The sequence below is a fragment of the Poecilia latipinna genome, unplaced genomic scaffold (genome assembly GCF_001443285.1).
Source record: "Poecilia latipinna isolate Pla-1442-1.1 unplaced genomic scaffold, P_latipinna-1.0 Scaffold1475, whole genome shotgun sequence".
Lineage (NCBI taxonomy): Eukaryota > Metazoa > Chordata > Actinopteri > Cyprinodontiformes > Poeciliidae > Poecilia > Poecilia latipinna.
In genome coordinates this window covers 75,369-96,618 of record NW_015114091.1, presented here as the reverse complement: position 1 = coordinate 96,618, position 21,250 = coordinate 75,369, and the positions used below count along the sequence as shown (strand labels likewise).

General features: G+C 36.4%; 1 protein-coding gene across 2 annotated transcripts; it reads right to left on the bottom strand.

Annotated features, from left to right (window-relative positions):
* Positions 1–1,178: 1,178 nt before the first annotated feature.
* abcg2a (ATP-binding cassette, sub-family G (WHITE), member 2a) lies at positions 1,179–19,782 on the bottom strand. 2 transcript variants are annotated; one of them, XM_015057612.1, is made up of 19 exons: positions 19,471–19,782; positions 15,114–15,194; positions 14,919–15,043; positions 10,815–10,874; positions 9,596–9,710; positions 9,187–9,339; positions 8,183–8,340; positions 6,900–7,002; positions 6,740–6,788; positions 6,556–6,654; positions 5,591–5,701; positions 5,250–5,395; positions 4,927–5,009; positions 4,742–4,831; positions 4,484–4,608; positions 3,095–3,249; positions 2,398–2,487; positions 2,222–2,280; positions 1,179–1,784 (listed from the first exon to the last, which is right to left on the bottom strand). In XM_015057612.1, exons 1-19 carry the CDS (start codon positions 19,471–19,473, stop codon positions 1,640–1,642), a joined length of 1,950 nt encoding a protein of 649 aa, XP_014913098.1. In that variant the 5' UTR covers positions 19,474–19,782; the 3' UTR covers positions 1,179–1,639. The 2 variants fall into 2 exon arrangements, with proteins under 2 accessions (XP_014913098.1, XP_014913099.1); XM_015057613.1 differs by lacking the exon at positions 19,471–19,782 and adding an exon at positions 17,492–17,658.
* Positions 19,783–21,250: the final 1,468 nt, after the last annotated feature.

Genomic DNA, 21,250 nt, shown 5'->3' with positions numbered 1-21,250 from the left:
GCGCCCCCTCTAGTGCAGCGACCCTATGCGATGCATCCACTGCATACCCACTTTTTGCACCGCTGACTCACCCCCACCTGTCAGATCAGAGCTGAGCCTTGTTATTTAGTGTAATTTGTGGGGATGCTTCAGCTTTTGATTTGTTTAGCAACACGTTTAGGAAACAGTTACTCATTCAGATTACACGTGAGGATTTCCCTCCCACACGTTTACAGAAGCAGCTCTCCCATAATTAAAGTGGATTTCCCCACAGCACAGCAGGGGAATGTCTGTTTACATCAGGCTTTATCTTCATCATGATCCCCTTCCATTTTCTTCTTTTACCAAAAATAAAAGGCACTTTAAAGCTGACACTTTAAAACAGCAAGTGTCTAAATATAGTAAACTTTGTAAAGGTGTTCAAAGTAAACACCTGGGCTTCTTCGACAGCCCCACCTAGAGGTGACATTATTGAACAGGCTCTGATAAATTAACATTTTCCTGGTTTCCAAATAAAGATAACTCAGAGTTTTGTGTTATTCCCTCACCAGCAGTAAAGAACAAGCTTAGAAAAAATATCCTGCTGTGATTAGGACGATATCAGTCAAAAATATTTGAATTACTATTTTCTGTCTTCATATTTCTTTGTAAATTTTTCTGAGAAATCTGTTTGGGTGGCATGTTTAACTTCAACAGTTCACTTAAGAGTTGAAATTAATTAGTTTGCTATTTGGCTAAATGTTAAGACGCCTTGAGACATATGCTTTTTTGTGACGTATTTCCAAATAAAGTAACTGATTAGCTTCGGAGGGGTTAGCATGCTACATCTGTTTGGGCTTCTCGGCGCTACGGTCGTGTGTGACGGATTTTTAGTCCAATACAGACAACAAATATATCTATAGATCGGATTTTAAGTATCAGCACACAAGCGTTTACTTATAATAGATTATTTGGTTAACAAAAGCCCGATTAAAACACAGTGAGCTAACCGTTAGCTTTATTAGCAGACGTTGCTAATAGGGCTAACGGTTGCTACTTTACACAAATTGACGCGATAGAGAAAATCCTGCCTTAACTCCTCTTTTGGCTTCTTTTAAACCAAAATATAAAGTAAATAATAAAGTAAAATGTATTTTTTGCTATTTTGTAAAGCTTGAATTTATTTTTGTTTAAATAAAATCTTAAAAAGGTCAAAGAAAAAAATGATATTGGAATTTATTTTTAGTTCGTGTCAAATGTTACCTTGTTCACTGAGATGACCAACAAGCTTGATCTGAGTTGGCATTTTATGGGGGAAAAATAATATTAAGAGTTTAAAGAATAAACTTAGAATATAATCATATTTATTTTTAAACAAACTGTTTCCATGTTTGTTTGATTTAAAGGAACTGCTTTATTTCTGTAGAAAAAAAATTACATATATAAAATGATAAATTTACATGACTTTCAGCATTAAAGTGCAAAAATCAAAATAAAGCTATACTCATACAGCATGATGCAGTGATATACGGAGTGAGTAAGAACCAAACATTTCACAAGTTATCTGGGATAAACATAGCTGGTTTCAACAGAATAAACAACCGTAAATACAATAATGAACCAAATGGATGGAAAATAACAAATTGTGTCTAAATTTTGGTTGCAGTGTTTCCTGAAGGCTTTATGTGAACTTCTTGATGAAGCGCAGTTTGAGGTATGCAATGGTGAGGAAGCAGATGATCATGATGCTCAGAGCCAGGTGGTTCTGCCAGAGACCCCAGGTGGAGAAATCAACTCCCTGCTCCTTCAGGTAATCCTCACCTGACCTGCTCAACACACAACACGCATTACAATCAGCAACACTGAGCTTTTAGGCATTAAACAGTCCAGGTTGGTTCGTCGTTAAAAGGTAATTAATTAATTGATGATAAAAAAAAAAAACATGCCAGTATTTTTTTAGCTGCAGATGTGTCCTTTGCTACAAATGATAAAGCGATCGATGTCATCACATTTTAGGTAATAAGTTATTTATTATTTGTTCATTTTTAAATATTTCTAACATTATACAAAAAGGTTTACATGAAAAATATGCAGAATATACCAATTTTTTATCTGATTAATAAATTGTCAGAATAATCAATAGAATAAAATCAATAACTAAAATAATTGTTAGTCGCAGCCCTAGAATAAAGTAAACATATGGCTGCGGAAATGTTAATGTCGTTCCTAAAAGTTTGTTTTTGTGTTTTTCTCGGCGTCTTACATGGAAATGTTTCCTTTCCAGGTGAACTCCAGACCAGGGAACTCGTTTGCTTGCAGAGCCTAAAAACCAAAAATGAAGAACAATAATTAATAAAAATTACTGCATACACGTTAAAAACATTCAATTCACAATTTTAATTTTAGCAAATATGGATAATTTCTGGTTTGTGTACATACACTCAGTCCATATCTGGGTATACTGAGGTACTTCAACCAGGAGAGCCAGTTGACGATGGAGGTTACGTTCACCAACAGACCTGCAAAGATCTGCACAAATAATTAGGTTTTAAATGTTTTTCACCTGTATTATTGACAATGCTTTAAAAATATTACAATACAGCCAGTAAAATGATAAAACAGATAAAATACTGAGGTTCTAGTAAATGTAAAGTAATATGAAACTTCAAAAACTCTGTCTATAAACAGAAGCTAGTAAATAAAGGCATGCTGACCAAATCACATCACAATGGGCCAAAACTAATGGAAAGTAGAAAAATAAACAAATATTCGTGGAAATAGAGAAAATGATACATCAGACCTTTAAAATACAAGAAGAAAAGATGTTTTTTAGCAGATGACCTGATGAATTACAGATTGAAACGACCAAACTAATATTAAACTGTGTTAACTGATGGTTTTACGCTTTAATTTTATAATTTATAAGTGGATTCTTAGAATGATGCTATATAATTAAAATACAGATGGGCTTTCTCTTTATTTGTATCTTTTGTCCAATCATAGAAATAATAAATAAGAATAGTTGAATTTCCTTCAAATATTTTAATACATTACTGACGAAATTGAGCAACCATTTTAAATATTTCCTCTGCAAGAATATTTAGTGTATTTTGAGCGTTGCTGAGTGTTTATTTACCATCATGAAGACGCAGGTGATGGTCATGAAGATGTTGGCAATGGCCACCACCGTCTGGTCGGCCGAGATGGCCATGGCCATGGAGGTGGCGGTGTACGACACCAGAGCCACGCTGAACATGAAGATGAAGAAAGCCCCCGCTGTCGGCTTCAGGCCTGAAACACACCGACCAGAGCAGAACCTGAATCAGCACAAAATGATCAGCTACAGCGAAGAACATCTGCAAATATATCTGAAAAAATGGATAAATATTTAACCTGAGAACTAAATATATACAATTGGTATAACTACGTATTTAGATATAGTTAGACATAGTTAACTAGATTTAATTAGCAGGCTAAATAACTAACTAGCAAGTTAGACTTGGCTAATTTTACCTAACATGACGAAATATTAAAATGCAAAATATTTAGCCTGGTAACTAAATATTTAAAGTTAGATATAGTTAGCTATATTTAGTTACCAAGCATGCTAACTCATTTAGCAAGCTTGGTAACCTGCTAACTAAATTAAGTTAGCAAGCTTAGCTTTGCTAACTTAGCTTGCTAATTTTGTTAACAATCTAAGTTTGCAAGATAAACTTAGCTTATTAACAAAAGATTTAGTTAGCAAGCTAACTAGTTAGCTAACTAAATTAGTAAGCTGAATATTAGTTAGGATGCAAAACATTTGCTAAAATATTTTTAGCATGCAAACTAAATACACTGCTCAAAAAATAAAGGGAACACTCAAATAACATGCTAGATCTGAATGAATGAAATATTCTCATTGAATACTTTGTTCTGTACAAAGTTGAATGTGCTGACAACAAAATCACACAAAAATCATCAATGGAAATCAAATTTATTGACCAATGGAGGCCTGGATTTGGAGCCACACACAAAATTATAGTGAAATGTTCCCTTTATTTTTTTGAGCAGTATATTTACCAAGCTAAATTCTGTTTGCTAATTAATATTTAGTGGGCAAGCTAAATATAGTTACAAACAAAGTATTTAGCTTACAAACTCAATATTCAGTTAACAATTTAAATAAAGTTAGCAAACTAAGTATAAGATTCACTAATCAAATTGTAAAATTCATAAATTAATTCATAACATGGTGATAAATGACATTAACTCCCTTTTTCTCTGCCATTTAGAGACACACGTATGTTCAAAGCAGCAGCTTTGAACATACGTGTTAAATGTCTTTTAAAATGTCTTTTAAAAGACATTTAAATGTCTTTTAACATTTTAAATGTTATCAGTTCCAGTTTTTAATTTCTCATGAAGACGCCACAAGGTTTAGTCTGAACGTAATCCTTTAAATTTTACATCCTACGACTTCATGATTACAATAAAAAAAAAACAATAATAATTTCTCTTACAATCACAGTATGTTACCTACCAATCATGAAGTAGGCGACGCAGGTGAAGACGATGGCGGGGATGGTCCTCAGAGTGATGATGTCAGACAGGATCTTAGACAGGAAGTAGACAGAGAGTCTGTAGTAACCGCTGATGTATTCATGGCTGCAGAGAGAGAAATATGATGGCTTTCGTCAGTAAGCCTCCTCCATAAAGATAAATTATTATCTTTGCTTCTCAGTTCTCAATCTAAATGTCCTCTAGGATATAATTATGTGATTTTGAGAGTCAGACCCACATGAAGAGCTTCCTCTCTATGATGAAGAGTTCAGCGGCCGACAGCGAGCTGAAACACTGATTCACCACGACGAAGAAGAGAGCGCCGGTCCTGAAAACACAACCACACAGAGACGAGACCAAATCAGAACACAGAATAAAATCAAAACCACAAACTCGGCTCTGGATTATAAAAGAGTAACATACCTGTTCTGGATCCCGCTGTCATTCAGCTGGACATCGAAGAAAAGTGCTCCGACAACCAGAGCGAGGAAGAGCGTCACCGCTACCTGAAACACACAATACAAACTCTAAACGTTTTAAATTCAGAAGAACTTTGTGACTCAGAGCTACGTTAAAGAGTAAAACTGGCTTCTGAAATACAGAAACTTCATGTGTTTGAACGTGCAGTACCCTTTTTGTCCAGCAGATGCTGCTACAGACCTTTACAGAGGTAACTCTACCCACCAGAACCTTGTTTAGTTTAAAGGAAGCAGATTCGGAGAAGAGTTTGATCTACGGTTTATTACCTGAGCGATGGAGGTTTGCGGGTTCAGCGCCAGGTTGCGGAAGGTTCTCTTGAGAACCCATCTGAACTGGGTTAGGAAGCTGGTGTTGTAGGTGATGGTCCTGAACCGAGAACTCTTGGTTGTTGGCTTTCCCTGAAAAATCTTTTCTAGAAGATACAAGGTAAGAAAATGACGTGAAAACTAACATTTCTCGAGACAAAGCGGCCTCTGTCAATGTTTCTACTAACAACACCATCTGGAAAATTATTAGTAATGATGTCAGTTAATCAATGGTTTGTCTTTGTAGAGTCTTTGTCTCTCCAAAGGGTTTTTGGGGTAAATCTCGTATCTCTTGAACTTACCCAGCTCATCTTTTGTCTGTTTGTAGTATTGGCAGTTCCTGTACTCCTCCACCAGTTTGTCCTCGATTCCTTTTCTGGACTTGGACATTGATTCTGCATCTTGTTGAGAGTCTGCAACAAAAAAAAACAACATTTATTCAAGTTAACTCAGACTGAGCTCAACAGCTAGCCACCAGTTTTCCCCTTATGATTAGGGTTTTTCCTGTACTAAGAAGCAAGTTCTTGGGATAAGATGCTCTGCACTGCCTGTTTACACCAACCTTGTTCACTTTTACTTGACAAAGACCAAAGCATTACAGATCTATCGTCTTGTCTCCACTGAGTGGTAAGACACGGGTCAGTGTGGTTTAGCATGCTGTTTTATGGTCCTCTGTCTCCAGAGGAATGCTTCAACCACCAGTTGGGCAGATTAAACCCAAACGTCTAACATGGCATCATATTAGTGCAATGACAGACGTGACGACTACTATGTCTTGTTTTGTCTCAAGCAGTAACATTTTTCTGTCCCCCAGTACCAGTAGCTCCACCCTAACCATACCAAACTGAATCATTGTCCTATGAACCTACAACTGAAGGGGGCCCAGGAATGGTCTGGTACAGGTCGGTTGTACAGCCCACTGTTAATGGAGACAGACCAAATAGTATACCAAACATTACTAACCTGTGCCACTCAATGGAAACAAGTCTTTAGATTATAGAATATTCATTAAATCCTTAATCTCTGTTGAGGACTCACCCCAAGTGGCACATGTCCAATTCCGGGGACGTATCAGAAAGGGATTCTGATATCCCAATCACACGCCACTATTTGTTTAGATTTCAAAGGCCATGACCAATCATCCCTCTATATCATCCAAATTATATCTCACACCATAAATTAGTGGGTTAACCGTAATAATCGTGACTTTTTTTCAATAAAAGTAGAAAACAATAATAGTTATTTACTGGATTAAAGCCAAACCTACCGTCTTCTTCCAGGCTGCTGAGGGTGACTGCGGTCGAGTCTCCGTTGATGACGTCCAGGAAGAAGTCAGCAGGGTTGTTATGAGCCTCACAGTGATATCCTGGAAGAAAAAAACCCAAACTGAGCTAAAAAAAAAAACATCCCTGCTGAATCAAAACAAGTTGAATGTTTGATCCACTTCTTACCGATTTCAGAGAAATACTCCAGCGCTCTCTGTGCCGGGCCGTGGTAAACCTGGATGTTTCAATTTCACCATAAAACAAAGTTACTTGGTTGTTTTTTTCACATTTAGGGCTCTTGGTTGGTCAGTAGATGTTGATTATGAGATATTTTGGTTATGTTGACCTGTTTTCCATTGACGAGCAGCGTGAGGCTGTCGAACAGGCGGTAGATGCTGTACCGCGGTTGATGGATGGACAGGATGATGGTGCGACCGTGGTTTGCCATCCTGCAAAAACAAAATTTTGGAAATAAGTTTAAGGCTCAGTTATAAAACATTTAAGGTTTTTCCTTTGGGGTTTTTGAGTGTCTCTGCTGGTTAAGAAACTCCTTCAAGTCCTCTAGAAAGTGGTTTATTGTTGGGTGACTGTAAAACAAATCCTGATTTAACAGTTTCCATCAATATTTATAAATGTTGATTAGATTTTTGTTTTAAATATCTGAAACACTGCCAAACATGATTTTGCCATTTCATCCACAGTTTTCACTTCACACCGTTGTTTTTTGTTTTTAAATGAGGCAAAGTGGGGAAACTTGAAACCGCTACTCAACAGGCTGTTGCTAGGTAACCGAATGGAGGGAGGGACTTGAAACTGCTTCTTAGCCAGCAGGTTGTTGCTAGGAAACCAAAGAGTGAAAGAGTGAGTTGATTTCACCCACTTTTAGATCAAACTTCAGGTAAATTATTTAATATGACACCAGATGTATTATCTATTAATACTGATTGTGTCCATGACAATATTATAACATTTATTTATATTGATCTTGGATAATTGGAAGAAGATAGATAGTTGGATAGATTATAAATAAATGAGTAACCAGACATGATATTATTTATAAAAGTTCATAATGTCATAGAGATGTGGAAGTTAGACTTCACTACCGCCTGACGTAAATAATAACCACTTTTAAAGTTTACAATGATTTCACAAAATTAGAAAACAAACCATTCTATATGTTAATAATTTAACTCACAAGAAAATACAAATAATAACATTAACAAGGCTACTGGATAAATTATATACAAAGCAGAGCTGTGCGTATAATATTCACGTGTGATTATCGGAATAATATTTCAATGTACAATAAGCTGGTCAAAGACAGACTCACTGATTTTTGTTATTAGAAACATATTAGTCTTAAAATTAACTTGTATTTTATTTAAAAACTTCTCCTTTAGTGTAGAATTATAAATACATGGCAGGGCAGGATTTGTAGGAAACTTTACCGCACTTAAACGAGGTAAATGTATAGATTTTAATCTTTTATGTAAATATCATTCTGTTGGATCCCAGTAAGAATAGATGTAGTTCTACTGCAGCTGAATGGGATCATAATACGTAAATAAATCAATAAAGCCCAGTGTGGTCTAACTGGGAGAAAACCAGCAAACTGAATGTGTTGTTCACCTCTTCAGCAGCAGCAGCACAGAGTTGGCGGTGCTGGCGTCCAGCCCCGTGGTGGGTTCATCCAGGAAGAGGACGGGCGGGTCGATGATCAGCTCCATGCCGATGTTTGTCCTCTTCCTCTCCCCGCCGGAGATCCCACGAATCAGCTGCGTTCCCACCTGAAACGCAGCAGGGAAGTATCGTGGGTGATATTTACCACAGTCAACCCAATAAACGTCAGATTTCCGTCTCATTCATGTTACTTTTGTTTTTTCTCATCATGAATACTTTAACTTCGCTCCCGCAACATGCGCAAAAAGCTAGTCATCATCGCCAATGACGACCAACGTTGGTTTTAGCTGTAAATTTGTCAACACACTAAATCTTAAATGTACGTATGATATATAAAAGAAAAGGGACACAGTGCTTTGCTACCAATTGTCAACACTACGACAACTAGATAGCAAGGTCAGGAAACAAGTTAAAAAATAGTGAGGGACACAGAAGTAAGTCAGCTATGCTAGCTTGACTTTGACAACTTAACATGTAGATGTGCTGTGGAAATTTTTTTTAACCGTTCATTTAAAAAAAAATAAATAAATAAATAAATAAGGTGATCTAAACACCAACATCTCTGACATCATCAGTAGAGCAGGTGTTTAAATAAGCTAATGAACCACCGCTGTGTTAGATTAGATTGGTAGCTCATCTACCAACGCAATCACTTATTAATAGCAAGATAAAAATCAAGCCTGAAAGCATAAAACTGTAACGGACTGAATGTTCTGTTCTTTGTGGGGGAAATGTTTGCATGTTTTTTGGCAAACTAGATGTTTTTCTGCGTCTTTTCCTCTTTGCTACTGAATTAATATGGATGTCATGTAAAAGAATCGTATTTCTGCCCTCCAGCATTGTGCGCATGTGCAAAATTTTCACATGTAAACTATAATGTGCAACGTATCCATATTTTTATTGATTTTCCAGGTTCTGACTTCTTGGTTGGAGCTGCTCTCCAGCGTCCTCACCTTGGAGTTAGCCACTCGTCCCAGTCCCAGCTCCTGGATCAATTTCTCCACCTTCTGCTCCTTCTCCTTCTGACTGATGGAGGACGGCAGACGCAGCGCCGCAGAGAAGGCGAAGTTCTGTCTAACCGTCAGGGTTCCCATCACTACGTCGTCCTGCAGACAGGAAGCCACTGCTTAAAAAAACTCAAACTTCAGCTGCAGCTGGATGCACCTTTATTTCTATCCTTGAATCAAACTTCCTCTTCTGCGACTTTGCGTTTCAAAACAGTTTATTTAATGAGATTTGGCCGAAGAAGCCGGTCGTATTGTTGCAGGCGGTCTCTTCCTTCCCTTCCAGGGAACATTCCTGAATGGAAAAACATTTCAAGCTGGCTTCTGTGGGTCTGGCTTCCTGACTGCTTTCACCTACCTGCACCACATATCCAGACAGACATTTGAAGTTGGGAGGCTGCGGAGCGCCGTTGATCAGGACTTCTCCTGACAGGCCTGACGGGTCTTTTCTGGCTGCCAAAACATCCAGGAACCTGAAGAGAAACCAGCAACAGTAAATAAGGCTGGGTTTGACTCTAAAGGTACATTCACACCAGCGCTGTTTAGTCCACTTTAATCAAACTCTACTTCATTTGGGGAGGTGTGAATGTTCAGTCGAACTCTGATCAGACCTCAGTCTGTGTTCGGCTGAAATGAACTCTGGTGCAGATCGAATGCATATGTGAACACCAAGCGAATCACAGACCACTCCAGAAGCAGGAAGCGGACTACAACGCGGGGCATTCTGGGTAAATACAACCAAACCAAACACTTTAGCCTAGCTAGCCTAGGTTTTTGTGTTTTTTTTCCTTCATTGGTTCTTGAAGCAGCACCCCCACAGGCAAGAAGGAGAACAGGTTTTTAAAGGGTTTGCTTAGTTTGACAATGTAGTTTGAAAGCGAACGACTGCAGCTAAAAGTGTAACAAATGCTGCAGTTTTGGTCCTTAATCAAACCAATTTATCATAGCATTTGTTTCATTTCCAACTGCTGTGGTTTTCTTTCAGGCTGCATTGTGTCAAACCAACCACACCCTTTGGAAAACCTGTTCCCCTCCTCGCCTGTGGTGGCGCTGCACCAAGAACCACAGAAGGAAATGACACAAAAAAAACCTCTGAAGAAGAACCTGAACTCAACTTTCTTCTTCACAAAACATAAACAAAGATCATGTAGCGTCAGATTTCTCTTTGGTAAAAGACCATGAGCCATTTCTCCCACTAGACTCTCTCAAAGCATGTGAACCGGTTTGTGGATGAGATGTTTTTATTTACATCTGGTGTTCAGAAAACAGGAAGGAACGTAGAAAATTTGGGAGCCATTTTCTTTCTCATGCAGTTAATGAGCACTAAGATTAAAAATGGGTCCAGAAGGTGGTTTTGTTTTCACTAACATGACATCATTATTCACAACAATAAACACAATAAATTTGATTACTTATATAAATAATTCTGGATTTGACCTCATCCTTATTCTCGTTTTTGTTAGTAAGTTAGAAAGACGACTGAGGGAAAAACACTTGAGCTAATTTTTGTCTTAGTTTAAGTAAAAAACATGCAGGAAAGGTAAAAGTTTTATAACAAACAGATGCAGAAGACTTACGATGACTTCCCGCTTCCTGTTGCTCCCATGATGGCGTTCAGGCCCGGCTTCATGAGCCCGCTGAGGAGGACCAAACATGAAAGGAACCGGTCATAAAACAGAACCCAGCTGCTGATTACAGAGCCTCCAAAAACACAGTCGCTTTAATTAGACCACAATTCAAGCAAATAAAATGGTTTACAGTGTTAGATCAAAAACCTGTAAAAATGGAGCCTTCAAAGACTTCACAGCCCACCAGAACTAAAATCTCCTTCAGGCCCAAAACAACAATGTTACGGATAAAATAATAGCAAAACCTGGATGTTTTTCATTAAACAGAACAGAAATGTTTCTGTACAACGTTCCTCTGTTTCCACTGTCGCCACATGCATGATGTGAGTAGATACTTTTAGTCTACAACAGTGTTTCCATCAACGGTTTTAGGTGCATTTTGAAGTATTGCATAAAAAATTTCAAAATGTCTTCTTCAATTTTGCAAAAAAAAAAAATAAAAATCACTATAGATGGTTTTGGGATTTTCTGAGAGAGTTAAAGGGCTAAAGGTGAATTAAAACACATTCACAGAATAAGTTCTGATGTAGTAAACGCTCCTGTCCACTGATGGGTCTGCCTTACCAGAGGCATCTGACAAAATTACAAATTTATTTGCTCCAAATTAAAACTTTTTTCCCCATTTTGACAATTTATTTGTAAAAATATTATGTAAAAATACAAATGAATGCTCCTCCGTGTTTTAGAGTTAACTTTGCATATCTGAACAACATACTAAAACTAGCATCATGGAAGTTAAATACATAAAGAGGAAGGTTTTATTGTTGCTTCAGTGCAACGCTGCAGAAAGCAGCTCACATTACCTCATAATCCAATAAAAACTCTCTGCCCTTTGACCAAAGAAAACGTTTTATAACATCTATACACAGCTGAGATTAAACATAAAATGAATTTACGGCATTTAAAATGAGAAAAATGAGGATGATTAAATCATAAAACCAAGAATCTCAAGGCGGAAAATCTGCCTTATTCAGTAATGATTAGTTTAGAAAATTTGTGCCACCAGACAGCAGTAAACTGATAAAAACACGGGTTTGCATGAGAGCTCAGCCTCACGTGAAACACAGGGTGACCCAGCCTTTAACTCTGTCAATGATTAGACAAACTAAACAATAAAACACAGCAGGCAGCAGCTGAACGACTCAGAACCGCCAGACCATTACATGACAACAAGACGCTCTTTGACCGAAGTTTTCACAACATTAAAGTCATAACAACAGGTTCGGGCAGTTTTCATAACCGGACCGTTATCAAACAGAAAAATCTTTAACCTTTTGGAGAATTGTTCTGATCTCAATAAAGATAAGCCCTTAATCCTGGGAGATTATCAGATTATCCATCACACTGCAGGTGAGAGGTGAACTGTCAGGTGTATTCAAGGTACCTGGAGGCGACTTCATTTAATGAATCAAGTTAAAAAAAAAGGAGGATTTTCTGTAGGATTACAGCACAAAACAAACTAGATGTAAAACTGCTGCAGGGCCGGCCCAAAGAGTTATGGGGCCTTAAAGGGAATGTAATTTAGGGGCCCCTCTTCCAGTTAAAATCACCAGATTATCACTGATAATTAATATTTGCTTAGGTTTATTTGTGAACAAACTGAGCTCAAACGCAAAGATTAAACACATGACATCAGATAGTTGCAATGGTAACGCAACAATATAAAGATTATTATTCACAGTTTTACAAAGTAAACTTGCAAGCTCCTTCAAATCTTGCATTTGAAATGATTTAACATATTTTAATTTATCTACGCTGAAACTGCTGAATTCAAATTTAATAGGATTCTCATTATTAATAAATAAATGTTAAAATTCTAGATTTATGATCTGTGTTAAAATATAGACATTTATGTTGGCCCTACGGTGCTACTTTCTCAGATTAATAAAACAAGAAATTGGCTTGAGTTGGAAAAAAAAACTTCTTTCATGCTGATTGTATATTTAAAATGCTTAAAATAAATTAAATATCTAAGATATTACATAGTGGAAGAAATAACATAATTTAAATACATCTGATTTGGATAAAATTTGCTGAAAAATGAGTAAGCAAAAAGATAAGACAGAAGAATGATTCAGATTTTTTTCTCTAAATTTGCCTACTACATGTTTTTTCAGGACATTTTCCAATGTTTTGACATCAGTGAGGCTCCAGTTTCAGTTCTGCATCCCGCGGGGTGGAACCTGTGTGACTGCCTGCAACAAGGAACTAAAACTGCTTCAGTTTTCCTATCAGCACAACTCAGGAATGCCGTGTCAGTAATGCTGACTCTGCATTTTATGTCAACATGAAAAACGTTTAGTCATTCATTCAGAGACTTTCTCATCATTACCATGATGCTGCAAGTTGTCCTGCTGGTTTTGGATACCAGTTAAAACAATGTTCATTTTAGTTTATGCTTTTAGCAAAAATATGGGATTTTGTTGCTGATTCAATAGATCTTAATGTCCATTTGGTAGAAAAAAAACATAATTTTCTAGAAAACTCCATCTTTTCTGGTAGATTTTAGCCCCAGGGAGCTGCTGTTGTGACTTTGAGAATAAAAGCCACCAGTAAACTCTTCATATGAACAGCAGAGAGGTGAAAGTTAGCGGAGTAAAATCTGCTGGGACAGGCTGTCCCAGCAGATTTTAGGTTTAAATAAAGTTTAAACTCACGTGAGTTTAAACAAAGTTTCAACCCTCCTTCAACTCTGTCAATGATTACACCAACAGGAATATAATGAAGATACCAGTCATTGTATACAGTATCCTGCATGCATAGAAACACACACCCTGACCTTTGACCAAAAACAGTTTCCATAACATCCACACAATGAAGGATTGTTTCTAATAACAGCATCATGAAAAAGTATTCAGACGCTCCAGAGACCAAATAACTCAGGATCCATCCCTCTACTTCATACTCCTGTTTGGGGTTTATTGTGGAAGAGCAGAGACTGACTAACCAGGACATCTGTGGGAATCAATTATATATTAATGATGCCTCAGGTTGGTTCACCTTCAAATTAAATAAAAAAACTAAACTTTTGTGCCTGTTGGGCTAAATTTACAGTCAGAAAAGCTGAAGCTGAAGGAATCTTAATTAAATATACCCATGTTTTGTGCCAAACTATAACATCTGTGGGAATCAATTATATGATATTAATGATGCCATGAAGATCCACAGTTTGGTAAAACCTTCAAACTGATTAAAAAAACCCAACTTAGATTGTGTCTGTTGGACTAAGTTTACAGTCAGAGTAACTAAAGCAGCAGGGATCTTTATTAAAGATCAATAACTGATAGTTGAAGTATTTATTAATAAATTCTTAGTGTTTGGAGAGAAGTTTCCTGTGTTTATTATGCACATATATTGGTATCTAATACCAAATCTCATCAGGTATGTAAACAATGACTAAGACTTCAACCTCTTAGATAATTATGTTCCTGGCTATCATTTGGTGACCCGATTTGGTTATTTTGATCTATTAATGCTACTTTTCTTAATAATTGATTTGTTGCACAACCGTGAAATCCCTAAAGCCAACTTGATTCTGTGACTTTAACACCCTGAACTTTCTCATTGTGTCAGGCTGTTTAAATAGATCAGCATCCTGCCACTATGTCTGTTTGTTGGTTTAAGCCCGAAGGTATTGTGCCATAACAGGCTTCTGAACGGACGATGTGTGTGCTGCAGAGGCGAAGCAGAAACCGGAGTCGCTCCACAAAGCAAAGCTTCCTTCCTTTGCCTCCCAACATGTGGTATTTGATCTGGAACCAAAGAACAGGTCTGATCATGTCACGTTTGCCTCCCAGTCGGGCTCCTTGTGGCACGTAGACCAACAAGTTCAGAGTGTTTTGTTTTCTTAGATGGTTTGCATAATTCAAACCTGGTGGCTGGAATGTTGTTGTGTTCAGGATTTTGCATGGTGAGTGTAGATAGAGCTCAGATCTCATAAAACAATTTGAAATGAGAAAAATCTCATAAACATAACCTCTTATTTCAGCTTTCTACTTTAAAATCTAAGGATACGTTTCTATTTCAGACAAAATGCCAGACGCGTGTACTCACTTCAGGTCAATGAGGATGTCTTTGGTTGTGGCCTTCTTCAGGCGGAAACAGCCTCCGCCCTGCTTCACTTTATAGTGAATATTGTGGAAGCTAACGGTAGCACCTTGTTTGTTTGCACCTGCAGACTGAAAAACCATTATTTAACCAAAACCAGTCTCTTCTAAGTTAAGAGGAACATTGGAGATCGGCGGTTACCTGGTGCTTGGAGGCTCCGTTTCGCCCAAACTCCATGGCGTCACAGTCATTAGATATGCTACACCTCCTGTATTCAGAATCCTGAAAAATACATTTGGAATAACGAGTAAATATTTTTACATCCATGTGAATCAACGAAAGAATAAATCTGCAAAATCCATAAACTCCATAGAATCACTGAGACAACTACAGTGAATTTCAGAAACCAACTACAAATTCAAAATTTGGAGAAACATTAACTTAGAACAACATGTACTGTTGGTGAAAACATCAGCTGGAAAACTTTAGGATTTAAAATGTTGGAAATCATGTCACCTGCTAACTGCTGTTAGCCACAGCTTCATTAGCTACCAGCAACTTTACTTTATGAGACGCATTAGCCAGAACTGTGCAAGCTAGAAGTAACAGCATATTCTTTGTGACATACAATGTTATCCAAAACTTAGTAAAATAACTTTAAACTATCAGACACAGTGTTAGTCCAAACTTATTCCAAACAGCCAAGTCAATATGTTAGCCGGAGTAAGCTAATAGAAACTGCTCAGCGTTAGCCAGAACTTTATAAGCTAACAGAAAGCTAGAGATTAAAACTCAGAACTTTGTTTTTTTATTATGTTAACTATGAAAGCTAATGCTAACAGTTTGATTAAATCACGTGACATGTTGCTAGAACTTTACAAGCTAACAGTGTCATTGCTTTATCACAAGCTTATCTGTTAGCCATAAATATCAACAGTTACAGCTTTGTTGTGAGAGATATACAACATAACAGTTATTTACAAGCTAACCATAATAGATTAGATACAATGTCAGAACTTTACGATCTTTGTTCTGATTTACACACTATACTTTTCCAAAATGTTAATTTGAATAGTTTTGCTCTAGTAGATATATTAGCTATAACTTTACAAGGTAAAACTAGCAGCTTTGTTGTTCTACATACCATGTTATTTAAATCTTATCTGATTGTAAAAGTTTTGTTCTGTCAGAAATAATGTTAGCCAAAACATTAATGGATTTATTAAAGTCTCAGTGGTTTACCATGTTTGTTTTCACCTTGTTAATGCACCCAGACTCATATTCTGATACATTTATCAGTATTATGATAATGTAGTACTTTAACTTTGCAATTTACAGAAGCACAATTTGCATTTATCTATCAGCATATCTTAATTATTAACTATGGTGGCGTATTTTCAGCAGGATCTTGCTGGTATGAAAATAGTCTTGAAATTCTATTTCTTTGATGTTTTTGGTAAATATTTTAGGTTCAAACACCAAACCGAAATGGTTAGACTTATTCTCAACAATTGAAGAAGAATTGAAACAAAAACAATTTGCTGATCCAACTTAACCTCATATGAAATTAAAAATTTCTGCAAAGATGACAACGCCGTCCTATTGAAACGTGAAACTCATCTTACCATTTGCAACAGATATTTAGTGAAAAAATAAACTGTAGGGAGGATTAATTGATAAATGATCAAAGAATATAGTTAAAATGTGGACATTAGTTAATCGTTTTAGTATATTATAATGCAGAGGTGAACAAAGTACAACTGATTTTTACTGAAGTAAAATTAAAAAGTAAAAAACTCAAGTAAGAATAAAAAAGTTGCCAAGGTGCTGAGTAACTGATCAAATTATCGATCATTTGATATGTAAAAGTCATCAGATGGACCAAAATATAAAGTTAAATGGAAATATTAGTATTTTAAGGACCAAAACGAAAACAAATTGTATAAATAACATAGTTACAAATAAATTAGATCAGGCAAAATAAAATACATTTCCAAATCAATATAAAACTTAAGAAACTTTAACAAAAACTGCTAATGAATTTTGGTAAAACGTGTTTGTTCTTCATTCAGAAGGAAGAAAAAAGAGCAGAAATACTTTATATTTCCAAAACGTTACTCAGGTGAATGTAACTAGTTTCTACCAACCTGTTGTAATGACAGGTCAGTATTTCTACCTTTGCCAGTTTTTTTTTTAATTCTCTGTTTATATTTATTAATTTGCATAAAAACTATTTTCCTGACTCAGTTATGTAACTTTAAGCATTGACACACAAACGTAGCTTAACCTTAGTGAAAATACCATCACTATCTCTTATTATCATGAGCAAACATCGTCTTATTTGCATCACCAGAACTCAGTTTGCAGATTTCTCTGACAAATTTCCTGAAATTCTGCTGATTTGGTCTAAAAACAACAAATCTGTCAAACTCAGAAGCAGCTAATTTTGGTCATTCCTCTTTCCAGAAGCACAAACTTCACTTTATAACGCAACAAATGAGCTAAACTGAATTAAACATGACGCCGATTTGTATAAAAATGATCAGTATTTAGTGGTTAGAGAGCGCAGATATTTTTACCTGCTGAAATGAGAAAGTCCCAGAGCAAACAGAGAGCAGAGGACCAGCAGAGAGCGGACTGATCGATGTGTGTTTGACGCAGAGGAGGCCGCTGGTTTAAGGTTCAGGCTGCGCGCATGCGAGGAAGTTTGGTAAGTCAGTTTTATGACTGAGGCGTGATAAGTAGGCAGAAGGGAAAAACTGAGGATGCCTCTAACCCACAGTTATAAAATACTGAGAAAGTGCAATAAAGAGGAGGTCCAAGTTCGTACCTTTAGGTCAGAGTTTAGTTTTCAATTTTACATTTTAGGTTTTACATCAGGAACATTTTTAAAGAAATAAACCAAAGGTGGATAAGGAATTTTGTTTGCTTTTATAGATTTAAACAGACAAATGAATAATTTTTCACCTGTTTATTTTCTTTTTGCATAATGTGAAACACATGATCCTAAAATACATTTTACTATCATACAACACAATAACTAGTTACATTTACTTGAGTAATTTTATTATGACGAGTCGCTGCTCCTACTTGAGTTAAATGGTTAAATGGATTCCTGGAGCTTTAGAAATTACTTCATAACATTTCCAGACTAATAGACTTTAATTCTCCTTGTTTTTATTTTATTTATTTATATTTATTTAGATTGGGGCTTTTTTTAAATAAAATTGTTTGAGATGCTAAAGAACAGGCATTTCTTTGTGTCAGTAAGTAACTTCTCATTGTAATGAGCAGAAGTTAAATGTGGAGAACCACAAGGATCATTCCTGGATTCCTCCTATTTAATATCTACATAACGTCTCCCACATTAGTTACCATAACAAGATTAGCTACCGTAGCGATGCAGACGATACACAGCTCTACATTACATGTCTCCAGGTGACCTTTGAACCCACCCAAGCTCTGAGTCGAGGCTTTGGACAGATAAATGTGTGGATAGAAACTAAATTTAAGTTATTGACTTTGGACCTAAAGAGGAACGGTCGAAAGTCGACGCTCGGCTTCAGGTATTAGGAGATCAGGCCCAAAATCTGGTCTGAACCTTCAGAGCCACATAAAGACGGTTACAAAATCAGCCTTCTGTCGCCTCAAGAATGTCAGTTTATAAACCACTGAACGGCTTAAAGATCTGCAGCTGTAACAGCAGAAGGACTCTCAGGTTCAGGTTCTGGTTCTGCATCCAGAACCAGAACCAGAACAAAACATGGAGAAGCAGCATTCAGCTTCAATACACCACAAATCTGGAATAAACTTCCAGAAAACTGCTAAAGCACTTAGCTCCTTTAAATCTATTATGACTGTCACAATAACAAATGCAGCTGGATGATCAGTTGTCCTGGAAATTATTGTGATAAATTAAAACATTGTTGTTTTGAGACCATTTTTAAATTATACAATGTTAAAGACATTATGACGCAAGAACACATTATCAAAAATCAATAAACTTTAAACCCTAATAAATACTTAACACTGGAACTGGAAGATATTTTAAATATCAAAAATAAACAAAAAACAAATAAAATAAATTATAAATTCCCTGTTAACAAAGCTGCCCTTCAAACACAGAACTAGTTGAGACCAAAACGCCAAACTGAAAATTTATCATCCAGTTTTTGGTAGAAAACTGGATGCGATTAATTTATTTGTTGCAGCAGACTTAAGGATATTTAATGTATATTTACTCAATGACTTTTGACAAAATGTAATGTTTGTTACATAACTGGTTACTCTGTTGTGTTTTTATGGTTTAAAACTCTCTGAACTGTTGCTGAACTTTTCTATCCTGCTTCATGTTAGAAATTTATTCTGTCTAAACGTCTGGCTTATGTGGAAAGTATAATTAAAGTGCCAAAATTCCCCAAAATAGCATTAAACAGTTAATCCATGACTTAGCTTTGTTTTATTTTAAAAGTTTTTAAAACCAGGAGACGTTTCTGAGCGGTTGAAAGTTATTTTGGCGGCGGTGACAGTAAATTGAGCAGCTCATTGTAATCCTCACCATTTTGTCTGCTGTGTGTGAAGCCCCGCCCTCTGCGTGCTGTCCTCCCTGCTGCTTCTTCCTCAGGTAATTAGATAATTTCCAGGGAACATCATCATCCCTGCAGGCTGGCCCACATCCCGGCCATCTCACAAAATGAAAATAACACGCAAAAAATTTAAAAATCTAAATCACACTCAAACTAACTGTTTTCCAAACCCTTGTTGGTATTTGAATAAAAATTAAGCGTAAAAGCAGCTTTGGATAGACGGAGCAACGCGCCAGGACGCCGGTGTTGATCTGTTTTAACCCGGAAAGCAGCAGAGGAGGCGGGACGGCAGCAGCCTGCAGCTGCCGGTGCCTCCAGGAAGTCAGAGAAACACTCACATCCTGTTACATCAACCATTAGTTAATTTTTGTCCTCTGTAGAGGACATTTCTAAACTTGAATTTCTCCCAATTTCTTCTACTGAATTAATTCCTTTTGGTATCTAAAGAGGACATTTAGGGCTTTTCAATGATACCACATGTGAAGGGGTGGGACTTTTGTATGTACCTTTTTCTAATTCATAAAAATGGCGTTCATCAGTAATAACACATTTTATGGGAAGAGCCAAAGTAAGTGCATAAAACCTTTTATTACCTTACAAAGACTGGGATTTAAAAAAATGGTGATTGGACAATATTTTTTTTTCCTGGTAGTCAGGAGGACATATTACCAACACACATGTGCACATGTTTGTCCTGTGGAGAGGATCCGTCACTGATCTGTTCATGATTTGGATATTTTCTTTTCTCTAACTCCGCATCCGGATGCAGCTGAATAAATATCTAACTCTAAAAAATAATTTTAAAAAAAATTTAGAAAAGAGGGGGAAAAGTAACCAGCTGATGTCGGAGAGACGAAATCTTCTGTTTTAAATGATGTTAATATTAATAAAAGGAGTTTAAATTGTTGTGATGTAACTGTGGTTAGGCGCTGCTTTGTCTCCCCCTGCTGGTTTAAATGTAGAATTACAGTTCGGTGTTACATCATGCTGTGTTACCACCGTGTGACCGCAGGAGGCGCTGTTGCATGTTAGCACTAAAATTACAGCTGAACACTAATATGATAGATCTTACCGGATATAGCGACCAAACTGTAACTTAAAAACATTAAATACTTGAGTATTTTAAATTACCACTTTACTTAGTATTTTTCTAAGTTACTCTGTGTTTACAATATCTGAGCTGTCATATTCTGTGGCCGTCAGAGTTACATAGTAACTAGTTACATTTGCTGTACTTTTTACTTTTACTTCAGTAATTTTATTATGAAGTATCTCTTCTCTTAGTTGTGTGAAATTTCTGGATTTTCTACCCTCTGAATAAAAAACAAACATATTTTAACCAAAAATTCACCAGACACAGACAAACACCTGCAGTTTTTGTTAAAGTTTCATAAGTTTTTTATTGAAAGAAACTGAACTGGAAACATTTTATTTTGCCTGATTTTGTCATTTTTTTGTTACTTATATAAATGATTGTCATTTTTGTCATTAAAATACAAAAATTTCCACTTAACTTTGTATTTTGGTCCATCTGATGATGAAATTTTCAAATATTAAATGGTTGATAATTTGATCAGTTACTCAGTACTTAAGTAAACTTTTTACCAAATACCTTTTAGTCTTACTAGAGTAATTTCTTGGATGGATACTTTTTACTTTTACTTCAGTAAAAACCAGTTGAAGTAGTGATACTATTGATGATAATTTTTGGATACTCTGCTCTCCTCTTGTGACTGTCTATATTTCCATAAG